This window comes from Rhamphochromis sp. 'chilingali' (assembly GCF_963969265.1).
Source record: "Rhamphochromis sp. 'chilingali' genome assembly, chromosome: 5".
NCBI lineage: Eukaryota > Metazoa > Chordata > Actinopteri > Cichliformes > Cichlidae > Rhamphochromis > Rhamphochromis sp. 'chilingali'.
Window position 1 is genome coordinate 19,135,978 of NC_137932.1, and position 15,236 is coordinate 19,151,213.

At 37.2% G+C, this 15,236-nt stretch overlaps 1 protein-coding gene across 2 annotated transcripts; it reads left to right on the top strand.

Annotated features, from left to right (window-relative positions):
* The first annotated feature begins 7,165 nt into the window (after positions 1 to 7,165).
* Positions 7,166 to 13,373, top strand: LOC308397445 (sterile alpha motif domain-containing protein 12-like). 2 transcript variants are annotated; one of them, XM_080883368.1, is made up of 5 exons: positions 7,188 to 7,263; positions 11,229 to 11,312; positions 11,773 to 11,899; positions 12,036 to 12,176; positions 12,441 to 13,373. In XM_080883368.1, the coding sequence occupies exons 3-5, from the start codon at positions 11,779 to 11,781 to the stop codon at positions 12,455 to 12,457; spliced, it is 279 nt and encodes a 92-aa protein (XP_080739494.1). In that variant the 5' UTR covers positions 7,188 to 7,263; positions 11,229 to 11,312; positions 11,773 to 11,778; the 3' UTR covers positions 12,458 to 13,373. The 2 variants fall into 2 exon arrangements, with proteins under 2 accessions (XP_080739493.1, XP_080739494.1); XM_080883367.1 differs by lacking the exon at positions 11,229 to 11,312 and having other exon boundaries at positions 7,166 to 7,263.
* The last annotated feature ends 1,863 nt before the right edge of the window (positions 13,374 to 15,236 follow it).

The following is a 15,236-nucleotide window of genomic DNA, read 5'->3' on the forward strand; positions in this document are numbered from 1 at the left end:
ATTTAAATTGCTGTGTAGAGGTGTGGGGTAACACATGCAAAGGTGCACTGCAATAGTTATGTACACTTCAAGAATGAGCAATAAGACTAGCTTCTTCCCAGGAGAAATAAAGACGTGAATATCTGGCTTATACATGAATAAGATATGTGTAATTAATGGAGATGCTATAAGGATTTAAAAGACAAATTTTAAAGGATTTGAAATCATGGGAGACTACGGAAAAAGGATTAAACTAGCACAATGTGCTCACTTGTCACTTGGTCTGCTGGCTGCACAGTCTGGAGCTGATTTATAGATTTTAAGCTGAGTCAGGTGAAACCGCTGCTGAAATAGTGAAAGGAAAAAGCATGTAAGTACAAAATACTCTTCAATAGAAAATACTTTCCAAACAGTTGATATTAAATGCATTTCTAAAATGTGTCTAAGACAGGAAAGAAGGAGACAGTCTTAAAATGCCACTCTTTTCTCCTCCTCAAGTCTTATTCTCCTAGATTGAATTCAAACTCTAAAACACGAAAACATGTATAAACATGCTTATTTATCCCAATATTATCTCAATAATTAACACGTGTTTAGAGCACTTGGAGCTGATCAGCATCTTTAAATGGAGCAGCAGAGAGAGAAAACAAAATCCCCATTCCATACTAAATGCAATGTTTTGAGCAAAAATAAAGAGCTTTAATGAAACCCACTGACTGGATTGGCACCCATTTGTGTCAGTAACATAGTTCTGCAACTGATCTGCTCAAATAACTGGATGTCAGCCTTGTAGACGTGATCGTGATTCAGGAAATGCAACCATGTTAAATGACCTGAGACAGCTGATTGTTATTGTGTAAACAAAATCTGTCAAAGGGGGTCAAACTGAACTCTTGACACAAACACATCAGATAACAAAGAGACAAGAATGGAAGGGCAGAATAGGAAATACAAAAGGGGATTAAATATAACAAAGTGGAAGCAACTGAAAATGACAGCAACTCAACAGTGAAATTGTAGGCTATGTAAAATCACAGAGTGGGTTCAGCAGATGCTTAGTGCACAGAGTCATTAACTTTCTGCAGTCAATTGCTATAGCCCCTTAAACTTCATGTAACCATCAAATTAGCTCAAAAACAATACGTAGAGAGCTTCATGGAATGGGTTTCAATGTCCGAGCAGCTGTATCCAAACCTTAAACTATCAAGTGCAGTGCAAAGCCTTGGATGGAGGGATGTAAAGCATGCCACCTCTATGCATTTGCATGAACTGGAGAACTGGAACCTTTTTCTCTAAGGGTCTTTAATCTGGTCAAATTACATGATATACCCACAGAAATCTTTTTTTCTTTAAAAAAGATGCAATGCCTGCCAATCACAGTGTTGAATTGTTATTTGTAACTTTCTTTTGTACTTTTGTAATAGTATTCCCTGAGTTATCCTACCCTTTTCTCCTCTGAAGACATGCTTATATCTACATTTAAACTGGAGAATTGGATGATACTGAAGTCATTCCATTTTGTTTTAGTGGATATCAACTGACTTACTGGTTATTTTTCATTGTTATTTTACTACGAGTACTGAATAAGCAGGGACCATACTGTTTTGGCAGAGAAGTGATTAAAATGTAAGAAATTTTTAGTCATACCTCTGTTGCAAAACAGACCTGTCCAGTTCATCTCACAGTTGCACTGCCAGGGCATGTTGCAAGTTCCATGGACACATCCAGGATAAGTCAAACATTCGTTACAAAGTTCTCCCTGCCAGCCATAATTGCATCTGCCGAACACAAATATGTAACTATGAATACATTCCCTTTGTCATCGCCTTAAAATCTCTTCTTTGTTCTAATGCTCTGTATCTGGTGTTTATTTTTCCTCACTTACTTCCACATGATCGTGATCCAGAATAGCAGCTAACCGATAACAGAGGTAAATAAACCCTCTTTAGTGTTTCTTTTTTGTTTGACAAAGCTTTTAAATGACTTCTCAGAAGCTCACAGCAGAACATCTCAAACAAATCTGTAGGTTATTAAAAAATAAAGATAAATATCAACATTGTGATCCTTTCTTTTTGTCCATGTGTCTTACTAAATAAAATCTCCAAAAGTTGATTCTGTTCATCTAGATGTAGTGTTTTGTGGGAGAAACGTTTCGTCACTCATCCAAGTGACTTCTTCAGTCTCAGCTGACTGCAGGTCAGTCAGCTGAGACTGAAGAAGTCACTTGGATGATTGAGAATGCATCAAGACGTACTAAATAAAATGTTTGGGTTCTAGAAACTGTTTCTATAAATTAAATCTCACAGAAGGTTTTTGTGTCTATTTGTGCCATAGGAATGGGTCATCAGTTTGGAGGTCGTTTCACATTTTAAACCAAAAATGTAGATAAGTGAGTGGACATGGCTGACAAGCTCAGATGAATGTTTTAGTGTTGGTCATAAGCAAATCTTATTGAGAAACTGCAATAGAAACTGCATTGGATGTATGTGAAGTTTTGACTTACTGTTGTGTGTGTTGTTGTCCCAGTCCCAGGCCTCTACAGTCAAAGTGTATGTCCGCTTGAGGAAAAGGAAAAACAACCAGTCACATGACATTTAGGACTTAATATTTCAGTGCATACATGTGTTCCTGAACGAAGTGTTGAAGTGTTGCCCATTTAATGATATAGTCACAACAGCCTTCACCATCACTCAAATTTGGGATGAACAATAAGGATAAAATCACTGGGTCTGTTTAAGGAAAACTAAAAATCCACAAAGTAGAAGAATATGGGCACAGCTAAAGACTTAATCCCATGAGTCCCATTGGATGTGCATGATCCATGGCATGCAATAGAATTAAACATCACTGCACATAATTCATAGATCCAGTTCATTAGAGACACACAATGTTACTAAGTTCAGCACAGAGAGGAGCAACATCATTTGTGTGTTGCTTCCTTCTTTGGAAATCATGGTAAATTAGTTGTTGGAAAATCCAGTCCAGGTTTTGAATCCTCCTTTTCTATATGACAATAGTGCAAGTAAACAGGAAATTACCCAGGGAAGATTGCTATAAAATAAAAATGTAATTCAGTGTTTTTCAATTTTAAATACTAAGGTAGAACATATCAGAAGTGGTTTGGTCCCATCAAGCAAGAAGAAAACCAAGAAAACCAAAAACCACTCAGCAAAAATGAAGAGGAGTTGTCCTTCTGGGAGTGAAAAAAGAGGAAAAGGAAAAAGCAAGACAGTGGTAAATGAAGCTGATAATAATGATGACTAAATGATTAAAAGCATAGAACTTACACCATTAACACCTATTAAAGAAAGAGTCTGCTTGATCTGAGCATTGTTTCTAAAATAAACATGGTCTGTCTAATGGAAACATTTGGAGGTAACAATACTTTTTTTGTTAACTGATGAAAACTGCAACTGCACTGTCGAGCTATTAATGCTAATTTATACAATTTACTTGTAACAAGCATTACTCTGCAAGCACATATACTTATTTTGCTATATGAGAAAACACTCACAAAACATGGATAAAGCAGTCAGGTTGGAAAAATTTAGCCAATGTGAAAGTGCCTTAAATCTCTATTCTATCTGAAGGCCACCAGATGGCGATAGCTGTAGTTCTAAAAAAGACTTCATTCCTATAGTATAGAAGTAAACGGGAAAACAACTTTCTGTCTTGACCTTTGCACACTGTTTATTTGCACACTTTATTTTAAAATTTAACTCTAATTCTTAGTCCAGACTTTACTTCTTAGGCTAAATTCTTAATTTATTCCTTATATCTTTTAGACCTTTCTTTGATGTTCATTTTTTAAAATCTATTATGTAACTATTATTGCTGTTTTTTTGTAAATTTTTACTGTAGTTTTATGGTTGGGCATTGCACAGCAACAAGCATTTCACTGCATGTCATACTGTGTATGATGGTGTATGTGACAAATAAAATCTGAATTTGAATTTGACCTAGGTTATGTTTGCATCTTTTTTTTTTCCTTTTTTTTTTTTACTGTTGTGAGATTATTTAATGAACTTCCCTGTAAATTTTTTGTAAAGAGCTCCAACAGACTGTTGCCACCATTACGACATTATTCAATTATTGATTAATTACATGTGCATGTGTACTGAAGAGCAAATTCTCACCTTCATCCATAATGTAAAAAACAGGCATACATTTAGGAAGCAATCCTAATCCTGTTGAAATTTCGCATGCCTCTGACTAATTAGAGTGACATGGAGAGAAAAGGGGGGGGGAAAGACAGCCACGGACCCGACAGCTGGTTCCTACTCTTCAAACTTGCAAAGCTGAAAAATTCATGTGGGTTGTCTCCACCATGTATGTCAAGATTTACTGATGCATTACATGCATTTACAATTGCAGATACCAGGTTTCCTGTAGAATCTTTCCACACAGTGACTGAGATGTTTGCTTGAGACAGCCAGGTATCTCTACAAATAATTGACAAACCACCCTGTGAGCAGTTTCTGAGCCAACTAGGAGCCGGACAATATTATAATACTCCCCTCCTCATCCTCTTCAGCATTCTCCTCCCAAAATTGAGTCATGTTGGAAACTGCAATACTGGAATCCCGTAATGCATTAAAAAGGTCAATACATTTTATTGGGATTTGGGACTTCAATAAAAACTCTGATACCATATCCCAAGACTAAGTGCAAACTAAAATCCATATTTATTTATTTTCAGAATAATCATGGGAGGTCTCATTTACTGAAGTAATAACATGGCGTGTTGTGTGTTGAGTGCAACCTGTTGTGTTGTGGTACTGTAACCTTTGATGTTGACTGAGTTGCAAAACTCTGCTCTGTACAAACATGTGTATCCAAATATGGGACTTTTTTATGTTCAGTAATGATGTTGTTGGATATTACACAAGTGCAATAACATCTTTGTAACTCACATTTTCTTTGGTTGTTTGTGAGCATGACTTTTATAAAAACAAAAAATGATAATGCTGTCATGCAAAAAAAGTTTGACACAATTAGTAATGAGTTCAGAATGTTTTTGTATGGAAAAATAGGGAGGTAGTTTCTCTCTATATATAGGATATAGGAGATATAGGAGATTTCCTGTTATGCGTGTTGCTTGCTTAACAGTATTTTCAGATGTTCGGCTGGCTGGCTATGGTGCTATAACATGCAGCACAAATTATATTGTGAAAATTGTTATACAGAAGTCCTGTAAGGGGTACAATGCACTTTACTAACAACTCAGTGGTGCTTTCAATAAAGAAAGAAGCTCAATGAATGACAGTTTTGGTTTTAGGATTAGTCATATATTTCCCAAAGCTGTTTTGGTGGGGTTACTCTCCAAATGTTTGACTGCAATTCTTGGATTTTTTTCCCCATTAACATAGAATTCCGAATTCCACGGGTTATCAGAAGATGTTAAAATAAGTCATTTTCCTCTTGCATGAACCATTTTAAGCCAAGCTTTGAGTTCATGGTTAACTCAATGTCTTAAAGGTACCAAGGTCCTGTTGTTGCAAAACAAGCCTAAACATCGTCCCTCCATCACTGTGCTTGACAGTTATGCTGACATGCTGTGTTTGGTTTTCACCAAAACATGGTGCTGTGGATTATGGCCAAACATCTTTACTTTGTTCTCATCTGAGCAACAAAGAAATACTTTGTTTGTTACTTAAATACAAAAGCTCGCCCGAAGTTTTTGACTGAAACATAATTTATTTTTCACATCCTTCCACTCATTTTACAATTAAACACAAAACACTATGAACAGAAACATCCCCTATGGTATTTATTAATGGAAATAAAAGCTCACAGCTTATTTTATTTGATAAAGTCTGAACTTGGAGCCCTTGAAAGCATCATAGTAGGCAAACATCCCATGCCATTGTTCAGCCAACTGCGTGAAACATAAGCCCATTTTTGTGGGCAAATTAAAAGCAGAGATACTTCCATAACAGCAGAAACACAAAGCAACGATTTTCTGATGGATGAGTTCCTTTATGTGTGGGTTTCCTGTCCGTTTGTGGCACTGCACTCTAATTAATTGTATGCAGCAATTAAACTGTCATTCAACCTAATAGCAATAAAAATTAAACACATGCAACGTCGAAAAGTCATAGTTAGTTAGTTCTACAGGTAAGGGAGAAATGGCATTAACTTATTATCACACTAATTATACAATCATGTGCGTCATACTAGGGATCCTCTGTATATACATGTTACATAACGTCCCTTTTCAAGGGAATGACAGATGAGCCAGATGCAGATTCAAGTGAAATTTTCTTCATTTAGAGTATCATTAAAACTACAAAAAAGTAATGGCGAAATTGCCCAGCCTCTGCCAGTGATATGAAAAGAGTTAGCAGATCTGTAGAGCAGAGCAAACTAATAAAATAACCTACACTCAAATTAGTAATATACCCGTAACAACGTCACGTGACCACAAGGCTGCTCCACCTAAAGTTGGGAAGCTCCGAGCTGAAGATGACTCCCACCTGCTGTAGACGAGCGCCATCTGTTGGAAGCAGTTAATAAAACATAATTATTTTTTGTAATTTCTTAGAGTATAATATAACAAGCTTAATTATGTAACGTATATAAAATAACAATAATAATAATAATAGTTCTATAAATAAAAAAGGAGTATTTGGACAAATAGGGGAAGGTCGGGGGAACTTATCAGTTAGGTAAAGAATGTCATGTTAAGCACATTTTACATACCAAAATGTGCAGCCACAAACTGCAGCTGTATACATCTTTATTTCTAGATTAAGATGAATTTTAATGACAGTTACTGTGCGGTAATTTGCGAAAATTTGGAGCACCTTGTACACTCAAAAATCTAAGACCTGGATCTCAGACTGCTTATGAGGCCCTCTTTTGTCCTTTTCTCCACCGCAATGTAGTTTTTATACTATCACTATTAAATTATATTCTGCAAATAGATGAATACACTTCTGTGCAGTGGATTAAGTTAACAAATATGGATTTGCAGGACAGGTGGCCTCACAGCTAATTGTCTGTGAACCATATTAACTCCATACCGGTACATAATATAAATAAATGGGCTAGGTATACATGTTTTCTTTTTAATGCACAGATACCAGTGTACCTGGAAATACTACAGACTTCATTAATAGTATGCAGCATTATGTACCAAACACATGTTACCACGGCACCTGAATGCATCACGTGGCAGGGGTAATGGGCGGGGCCTGTGAAATGAACTTACCTACTGTAACACTTCAGTAAAGGTACGAATAGGGTCGCCATTTAAACGTTACGAACGGGAGCGGGCTGGAGGTAAATATCAACTTCCTACTGAACTAAACACCTACATAAAGTTTGTGTAGATAACCAAGTGTTAAAGCGGCTTACCTACAGTATTGTTGTAGCTATTTGACGTTGTTGAAAGACAGTTGTTGTCGATGGGTTGGGCTCAGTCCTGTACAACAGCCCAAATTCTACTCAAAATATTCATATACGCTTAATTGAGGTCTCTTAAATTCAGACATACATACCAAGCTGGTACAAATTAGTACATAACCTTTAGGTACACTGCTTTAATTCGGCATCAGCCTGTCAACAAGAAAAGGCGCCTAAAACAAGTAAACATTTTAACACTGTAACCAGTCTGCGTATTCTGCTGAGCTTTAACACAGCTGAGAAAAACTGCAGCGGTAAATATTTTTTGGCAAGGTGATGCATAATGAATCTGTGCAATGCTGTGCAAAACTCTCAGTGCGTTTTTAGGGCATGCTTTACCATTTGCTGAAAGAAAACACACAATAAAGCGCCAACTGTTTGAATAAAGAACCGAAACGGCTGCATTGCATAATGTAAATGGAGCAAAGCTGCGGATTAGAGAGCTGAAATCTCTGTGAACTAGGTTATGGAAAAGTTGGACCACTTATTTCTTCCTAAAACAAACTTTAAAGCTTGTTCAGGAGAAGATGTACTTCTGCAAGACACCACAAGGTGGTAGGATTATATTTACAATGTATGAAGGATGCTGCAGCCTGCAGCTTGTGTATGTGTGTTTGACCATTGACGTTTTCTTTATTCCTTGCTGTATTTGATCATAATATCATAGGTCTGGCATAAATCTGCAGGCTCTCTTTCCAAGAAGAAATACAGAGAAACATAATGTATGCATATAGATACTAATAGGCAATCGTTTTCTGACCATTAGTATGTTGAATGTAAAGATTGTCTGTCTAAAATTTAAGATCAACTCTGATATATTATGAAATCCTGTTATATATTAAGCCAATTTCCAGACACCAAAAAATAACTAAAGATATAGATAATAGTCGTCCATCAATTTACAGTTCAAGATCTCCTGCATGCCATTGTGGGTTGGGAAGATATCAACACTCAAGACAGAGTGAGGAAATTAAACATGCACTAATTGCAGTGAGTTAAAGCTATAGAATTAGGCTGGAAAAATATTTTCTTTGGAGGATTGGTAGAGTGAGTCTGGATGTATAGAGTATATGCTGAGTTGGGTTTTGTGTGATGCACACCTATTTGGGAATAAGAGCCAAGTACTCAGTTAACATGATGCATGTGAAATAGTACAACACAAAACAATATGCTTGATTATTCTCCCCACATGTTATGCTGTAGACTACATTAGCTGTAAACTCATGCAATTAAAATTGTTTCGCTTTAATAATGTCAGTGTAATTATTGCAGTATGACTATTACAGTATAAAACAAACAAAACGTCTAGGACTCCCATACATGTTACACCATAACAAAACGTAAAACAACTATTAACACTAATATGGACTATGGACATCAAATAGGCAATGATCTATCAATCAATTCAATCTATTTATTTATGAGGACATTTAAAAACAACACAGGTTGACCAAAGTGCTGACTAACTTACCGAGTAACAAGACCATTCAGTACTGTCTGAAAAGCTAACAAACTGAGGCTACATGAGAACTAGCTTCACCTGAGCTGAGTTCGGCACACGGGCTTGTGTTCGCAGATCAGTGAGGGCATACAGCTAGAGAGCAAACCTCACTTGCACTGCTCAAAGCTAAGCTGTCACATAACAGGGTACTAATGGGAGTTTTACAGAGTTTAGGATTTTCATGGGTGTTAGTTAAACAGTTAAATCTGTGAGTCCAGTGATGTTACATTATGATTGCAATTTGTAATTTTTAATCTAATATTTAGTCATTCTGTATTTCATACACACTCATTTCCCCTAAGAAATACTAAAAAACCTCAGATGGTCAAAGGAAACTTCAGTCCATCTGTGAAGTTCCTCAACAATGGGAATTATGACAGCATGACACATCAAAGGCCTCAAATGAAAGGTTAATAAGGGTGAAAGTGATTCAGTTTTTTTGTCTGGAGCAAACTATAATTAACTACCAGTGCACATGATCTACAATCAGCGCTGCGCCTGAGTAAACTGTCTGTTGGGAGAAGTTGGGTATTGCTAATATGGGGCATAGTGAGCTAAAGAGGCACTTGGAAATCAAACAAATCCTTTGGAGAGAATCTTGACCTACTTTAAAAAAGTCTGAACCCGAGGCAGCAGGAGTATATGTTAGATTGTGTGAAAGTGTTTGATAAGGTGACACTGATAATATGTCAGATGGCATAGAGGCTGTTGTTTGTGTGCCTTTAAATTCTGGCTATACACGACTGTGCAAAAGTCCTGACTTGTCTCTCATTTTTTTACAGTTTTCTTTTAAAGGAGCCAGACATTCTTGTAATATTGTGCAGCAGTTCTCCAGGATACAGTTCTCAAGTCTTTCAAAGTTTTCTTTGGACATTGGCTGCTTTTGTACCTCATTTCAGAAGAATGTTTTTTCTTTGTTAAGCTGCTGAACTCTGACTTATGAATAATTCAGACACCTAAATCAAAGGATGAACAGTGAGTCCGTATAAAAAGTCTCCTTCATCATTATGTAATTTCCAAAAACTTGGCATGTCTCAGCATGGTGTGCAATCCTTAAAAAATCTTGCAAAAACCTTGTGAAAACTGAACAAGTGCAGGACAAAAAAAGACATGACAGGTCTATAAAAGTATTTATAGTAGATAATCCGTGTATGAATCTTATATTCTTAAAACAGCAGACACCTGTCACAGCGCATGAGATGTTGATCTGGACCTTGGATCGAGCCATACGGTCCACATTGTTTAACAATGTTAAACTGAAGCTCAATGAAATGGTGATACTAGATGCAAAAGCCGGGAGCTGAATAATAAAAAATATCTGGTCAGCTAGAGAGAGAGAAAAAAAGTCTTGCACACAATCAGTAATTTACAAAAATCCAATTTTTCACCTTGCTTGTCACTGCATATTGCTTTTGTTTACAGGTCCTGGTTTAGCTGTAACTTGGCAGTATGAAACTAAATGAAATGGTTCAGAGCAAATAAGACAAGCTGTATATACAGTCATTTTATGCCACTATAAAATCTAACCACTGGGGCCCAATTCAGGAGCTGTGTGGCTTAAGAGCTGCTGTCTTCAGGCATAAAACCCACATTATTGTCCTCAGTTAGATTTCTTTACTCTCAGCTCACTCTGGCGCTGAAGGGAACTTTGCTGTCTTTTTACCTCGGTCACTCTCTGTATGTCAATTACTCCACTGGGATCTCGTTACCGCCTCAGCCAATCACGCATCCCTCTTAATTAACTCAGGAAATTACATTCCTATATTTACAACCTAATAACTAGACTGGCCTGCTGAAAAGGTCACATCAACTGTTTAGCAATTTTTGCCCTATTACATTGCAGCCCAGGAGGATATGGCTAGGAAAAAAGCCAAATGAACAGAAGGCAGCTTTTTGAAAAGTGCACAACTTTTTTTGACCTCTTAGTGTCATACTCGGTTGATTTCACCTTGCAGTACAAGAATCCATCGGCCATTCAAAACTATTTGTCATCATGTTCAGGGGGTTGTTGAATTAATCACCGGAAAATAGGCTTATGTGAAGCCAGTAGGTGATCCAGAGCGTCAAATATCAAGAGAAAATAACATTTTCTCACATTTGAAGGTCTACTGCAGACAAAAATGTCCTCAGCTAATGTGCCAGGAGCAAAACTTCATTGAGCTGTTGTTAAGGGTTGTCTGCATGTCCTCAGTGATGGCAGCTGACTTGCTGAGCTTATTTTCTGCTTTTAAAGGAGACATGTCAAATCCATTTTCATTTTTTTAGAGTAATTATGTGTCACCAGTGTGTCTAGGGGCCCACACAATTTTAAGAAAATCCCCTCATTTCTTTTCATTCTCAGTCATTCAGAGCGTGTGTGAACATTTGCAGCCTATTGTGACAAACAAATCCACGTACACGAGCCCTCACCACATCATATTTTAAGGTAAACTCTGTTTTTAAGATTTTTTACCACTCAGCCATAAAAGGTTGATAGGGTATTGTCATTGCCCTGCCAAGCAGGTGGGCGGTGTGGACACCCAAGTTTGTGAACTCGAGAATGAGGTGATGTAAGATTTTCAAATTGATACCACAACAACAAGAACAAGAACAAGATAACCTGAGAACTGGGTACCGTATATAAACGTAAATAAATATAAAATACAAATATAAAATCCAATCTGTAATGTAATGGAGCCCAAATGTTGCCTCACAAATTGGTAAAGGTTAGTGCCAGACAGAGATGTTGCTGTCATATCAAGCATGCATTTGTCTCTTTCTTCAGTGTGAAGACTGAATTTAACTGCATTTGGTACAGTGAATTATTTTGTACTGTAAGACAAAAAGCTAAACATTTACTTTTTCTGCACTTCTCTTAATTTCTCTTCTTATGTTTTATTGATCAGAGGGCGATGGGACTATCAAAGGGGCCATCATCATGGTCAGTGGAAGAAGTGCTGGAGTGGATTCAGGAACAGTATCCGACTAAGATGACCCTACTCCACAAAGCCGTAATCAAACATGACATAACAGGTACAACACATGCATGGTATTCCTGCTTCAGTGGCAGGAATTTAACAGGCCAAGTCATTATTAGCTTTCCTCGCATTATTTTGAATCTCTTTTTATATACTTGAACAAATCACTGGGATCCTGTTTAAATCTGCAGGCCGTGTGTTGCTGAGACTAAAGGACTATCAGCTGAAGCTTCTTGGGGTGGAAGATGAGAAGCAGCAGCAGGAAATTTTGCAGGACCTCCTTCTTCTCAAAGTTCAGGAAGAAATCAGTGAACTTAGTGACATCTGCTCTGGTGAGCCTGCCAAATGACTTCATCTTCAGTTCACGGCTGAACTATATATGTAATAAAAAAGTCATAAAGTTGCATTGATAAGGGCATATTTGTTGGAATGCAACAATTATGCATAGAAACAATGGTGCAGGATTCATTTTAATTAAAACTAAGTCATAAATTTAAGTTTGTTCAAAGAAAAAAAAGAATTAAGAGTATTACCATTTTAATTCCTGAAAATAGTTCCTAATTTTTGTTTTATTTGCTTTCTTATATACTCTCCAGAGTTTCTTTCTCCATGAATCACAGTGAAAATCTTCAGAAAGCCAAAGAAAAAAACAGAACCATGGCTGACTTTTTGTTATTTTTTTGAATTTCCCAACCATCCATTCATCCACGTGAAGGAGACAGAAAGGTGGAATTGATGGAAATAACAAGAAGTGAATAGAAAGAAGGATCGATGAGGAATGAAGAGAGAAGGAAACCCATTTCCAGTGTGAAATCTGACCTGTGCAGATGGATGAGATTAGTTTCTGTCTGAGTGGCTTTTTCTGATCCTACTGTCCATTAATCTCCGTGTTTTTTCTGTCCCTGCACTGGGTTTGCCAACCATGGCATTATAAAACATACGAACAAAAGTTTTTATGGACCAAATATGCAGTCGCAGTATGTGTAGAGGTTTAGGATATAAGCCAATCAGCAGATCATTTAAAGCCAAAATGAAACAATCTGCTCACCGATTTTCCCAGGGGATGCATTCTGCTGAGTTTGTTGGTTTAAATTTGTGTTTTTGACTGCAGTTTTTCAGGAAATTTAAGTGGATTTATGAGAGATTTTTTACTTACCTTCTTGACCCCGTGACAAATATCAAATCCTACACACATTTTCATCCTACTAGTATTGTAATAGGTAGCTTGCTCTCAAAATAGGAACAGATTGTATTTTAATAACAGATACTGCTTATCCTCAGTATTTCCTGGGTGGAAAGGTTAAACATTTCACACGTCTGATCAGAAGAGCTGAGTCAAAGCTGTAAAACTTTGTCATGTTGTTTGCTTTTCTCTCTGACTAAAATTGCTTTTCACAAACCAGATGTTGGTGTGCTGCTGTTTCCTTTCAAGTTCATTGTTTTTTGAAGTGAACTGTCAGTTTGTCTGGATTTGATTGTGATGATGCAGTTTCATTAAATCTGTTTCAAGCGACTGCCACTTTGAGATTGCCTCCTTTAAATGTGTATTGTAGGCATCGCTAAGACTGCACAAGTTTCCTACTTCTGACCATCTCTTTGTTGTTTGGTGCACTGAATTTAAAGTGTTTTTGTTAATCATTTCTCTTTTTGGTAAAGACTACTATGGTGTAAACATAGTAAGGAATTTCTGTTTTTACAGCTGCAGCCTGTTAATATCCATGTTCCTCCTAAAAATCTTCTTTTTACTGTGTGGAAAATCCCTCTATGACAGATCGCTGTGAAAGACCCAGGACTGTTAAAACTAAAGGCTATAATCATAGGTGTGTCACCTTCATGGGTATAACCTGGATATATTATGATTAGCTGGAATCTATTGATCTGTAATTGCAGTCACGCATTAACACATTTGAAAATAATTGTTGCAAGCAGGCTCCTCTCTACATATCGCAGCAGTGTGGTTGTACCTCTCACTGCTTGGCAGTTGCGCATTTTCCTTGAGCATCTGAAAGTGCATTGATAGTAATAGGCTACTGCTTGCAGCTAGGCTATATATAGTTTTTCGCATAGAAATGGGGGGGATGAAGGCAGCCAAGACTTTAAATCAGTCCTGTTTAATATCTTATGATTCCTTCAGCAGCTGTGTGATTTAACGAAACTGTGACCTGATCTAAGATCAAATCCAGGATGCTAATATTATGTATTATATTAGTATTATTATCTAATATTATAACCTACTGAGCTGATTAAAGCAGATACCACACTGCCAGGAAGGGGAGCTACAAAGAAAACACACGCATAATTGTGTTTTAAACACAATTATGCATAATTTTTTAATTAACTGAAAGTAAAAATCTTAGTTTAAAAAAGTAAAAATAAAAAAAATCAGTTAAAAGTCAAAAAGATGATAGCATTGTATAGACTTCAGCATCACAGTATGTATGTAATTACACGTATACACTCATACACTGGAATGCAAAGACTGAATACTACTCTTAAAGGCATGAAATGCTTATGAAAACTTGAGGGCTCGTGTGACCTTTCCTCTCTCTTTCTTTATGTTTCTGGGCCCGACAGTGTGTGTTTGTGTGCCGGAGTGTGATTAATACCCCAGGAGATGGTGTGACATTTGATTTGGCAGGGCGTGGCTGTGGAAGTGCTTACTCAGCACAAACATAAATCCACCTCTCTGCTAGACTGAAGCAGATGATAAACAACACAGCTGACCCCGGTGACAGGGCCACCAAAATGAGAAGTCTGGTGGAAAATATCAAAATGCAAAATCTTTTTTTTTTTAAAGAATCTACTTATATTCTTATATATGTTTGATAAAGCAGGTAAAATAATCTGATTTGTATACCTTTTTCAAATTAAATCGCAATTTCCGTGTTTACACATATTTATCATCGTGTTTTTTTGTTGTGGGTAATACTGATATATATCAGTACCCATATCCAGTCTTGTTGAAGCTTCAGATGATGCTCCAGATATTGATGATAAGTGGAAGGAAGGTAGTCAGAACTGAGGGGATTGAACTACCAGAACGCAACATTGCAGACATTGCAGACAGCTCCAAGCACCTGGGAATCCCACAGGCAAATAGAAACCATGAAGAGGACGCTAGGAAAGCCGCAACCATCAAATACCTGCAGAGAATAAGACAAGTCCTGAGGAGTCAGCTGAATGGGAAGAACAAGATCTGGGCAATCAAGAAATCATCAAAATGAGACAGCTCCTCACCATACACAGAGGGTTTCACCCTAAGTCCAGCACCCTGAGACTGTACGCTGGGCAGGAGGAAGGAGGTCAAGGACTAGTGAGTGTCAGAACCACTATTCAGGATGAAATGGCAAAGATCCAGGAAGATGGGCACAACTGATTATGCGCTTAGTGAA

Excerpts from the sequence above, each read along its gene's own strand:
- LOC308397445 (XM_080883367.1), top strand. The coding sequence starts at position 11,779 with ATGGGACTATCAAAGGGGCCATCATCATGGTCAGTGGAAGAAGTGCTG. Across the intron at positions 11,900-12,035 it reads AATCAAACATGACATAACAG|GCCGTGTGTTGCTGAGACTA; the intron begins GTACAACACATG and ends TTAAATCTGCAG.